The sequence below is a fragment of the Lipotes vexillifer genome, unplaced genomic scaffold, assembly GCF_000442215.2.
Source record: "Lipotes vexillifer unplaced genomic scaffold, Lipotes_vexillifer_v1.1 scaffold472, whole genome shotgun sequence".
NCBI lineage: Eukaryota > Metazoa > Chordata > Mammalia > Artiodactyla > Lipotidae > Lipotes > Lipotes vexillifer.
Window position 1 is genome coordinate 2,368,438 of NW_006797698.1, and position 2,366 is coordinate 2,370,803.

General features: G+C 45.7%; 1 protein-coding gene across 1 annotated transcript in view; it reads left to right on the top strand.

Annotated features, from left to right (window-relative positions):
• Positions 1-292: 292 nt before the first annotated feature.
• GIMAP4 (GTPase, IMAP family member 4) overlaps positions 293-2,366 on the top strand; it is a 3,442-nt gene continuing 1,368 nt past the window's right edge. Inside the window, exon 1 of the mRNA XM_007469847.1 lies at positions 293-332. Coding sequence (XP_007469909.1) covers positions 293-332 — 40 coding nt within the window. The remainder of the gene's footprint in view (positions 333-2,366) is intronic.

Sequence of the window (2,366 nt, forward strand, 5' to 3'; positions counted from 1 at the left end):
AGCAATAATTCACTGAATAGAGTGGGCAAGGGCACGCAGAACCAGTGCCAAGGAAGACCCTGAAGCACTTACATTTGTGTAAAGAAAAATGAACCATCTGAAAGTGAGACTGAAAACGGAGAATGGAGAGAAGTATTGGGAAATAGAGGAAGAGAAATCGAGTAGCAAGCAAGTTTATGAAAAAAAAAGAAACTGTTGGTTACATGAGGTTGACATTTCTAGTTTCCAGTTGCTCTTCATTTCCCTGAAATGACATAGTTATTTTTCTTTATTTCCAGGAATTCAAACTACAATGGCGGCCCTTTACCCCAGCAACTCCAGGACCAGCCATGGTGAGAGGCTGCTCGGGGCTAGGCAGGCCAGGCTTGGGGGAGGAGGGCTGGGTCTCTCCTGTGCCGTCAGTCAGTCGCCATCTGCACAAGAGCAAAACATTTTCAACCACATTTCTTATTTTCCCTTCATTTCCTCTGCTCTCTCATTTCTCTCGACCCTCTATGCCTTCTTCTTGTGATGTAGCTAAACAGCTAAGAGGAAGAGAATTAGAATATCCTGATTGATCCGGACTTGGTGAGGTTTCTTATGTGCTACTTGCTACAGCGTGGACACACCAGAACAGCGGGTTGTAGCCTCCCTGATTGTTTCTCTGCCCCTCTCTTCAGCCCAAGAGAGGATTGGGGAGGAGGAACGTGGACGTAATTCATTCCTCATTCAGTTCCCTAATCTCCCTGCTGCTGGTGGCCTCACTATAACCGACAAATTCAACAGACTGATCACTCCATTCCTCACATAGCCCTGCCTCTACTCCCTTATCCATAGAAATTGATTAAATCGTTTGAGCTTCTGCTGGTTTAGCAAACCACCCCACAATTTAGGAGCCTAAAACATCAACCGTTTAGTTGGCTCTTGGTTTTCTGGGTCAGTTGGGCAGTCTTTGGGTCTGGATCAACTTGGCTAATCTCAGCCAGACTCACTCATGCATGTGTGGTAGGCTGGTGGTTCAGGATGCAACTGGATAATCTTGGGTAGCCTCACAGACATGTCTGGTAGTCACCAAGCTCTTGGGCAGACCAAGGGGACAGGGATAACAGGCCCTTGTGTCCCTCATCTAGTAGGCTAGTCCAGGGCAGTTGTAAGGTTCCGAAAAGCAGAAAGAGAAGGCAAACTACAATAAGTCAGCACTTTTGGAGTCTCTGCTTGATCATGTTTCCACGATCTTACTGTCCAAAGCAAGTCACGTGGCCCAGTCAGATTCAAGGGTTGGAGAAATGGACTCAGCATCTTGATGAGAGTAGCTGCAAATCCACATTCCCAAGAGGCATGAGTACAGAGAGGGAGTAATTCATGGCTGTGTTTGCCATCTATTGTAGATTGCCATCCATTTGCTGTCAACACTGGCCAATTGTTGCAGTGTTGGCACTGACCTTTGGTGCCTTTTTATCTCACCAGCCATGATTTTCCTACTCCCTTTCTCTAAGGTCAACCAATGCCCTCAGGATATCCTTAGGTTGGAATCTTCCATTGTGATGCTAACTAAATAATAGTCTGAACTCCCACCCACATTTTTCCTTAGGTAATCTTAGCCATCCCGTATCCAGTGTCCTCAGCTTTGGGAAATTGACTTCTTTCACCCCAGGATTCTGGTTATCAAATGTGAGAAACTCTGCCTTAGGGATCCAGGGATCAGCAAAAGCTTCACCATAAAGTGTGTGGGAGATGGGGATGAACTACAGATTTTCTGGAAGCCAGAGTGAGAGGTTCTGCAATTTCCCTTTTCTGTTTGATTGATATTTTTAAAAGATTATTCCACCTTACAGAATAGACTGAAAGGGCCAAAGCGGAAGTAGAGAGACCAGTTAGGAGACCACTGAGGCATGGACGGGGATGTAACTTGGGCTACTTTGATGATCTTCAAAATAGAGAGAAGCGAGCGGATTTGGAGCCAAAAGAACCTGGTGATGGGTTGGATATGGAAAGAAGGGGAAAGAGAGGGGTCAAGGGTGATGCCTAGATTCTTAGCCTGAGGAACTGGGTGACTGGGGATGATAGCTCTGAAAACCAATTGGAGTTTGTAACAGTGTCTATAAGGTTGTAAGCAGTTGTAACAGTGTCTATAAGGTTGTAACAGTGTCTATAAGGTTGTAACGTATGGATTGTCTCAAAGCAGAAATAGGTAGTTATAACAAAGGATTCCTCATGCAGGAATCAGTCTTACATTCAAGGGCCAGCTGGCAGGGTCTGTCTTCTCGGGAAGACAGGCTCTCAAACGTCATTGCCAGTCATCTTCCCACCGGTCCCGGGTCTATGCCTAACAAATCGGCCAGACTTTGACTTTATAGACACATTAAAGAGATATGCAGAGACCTGCT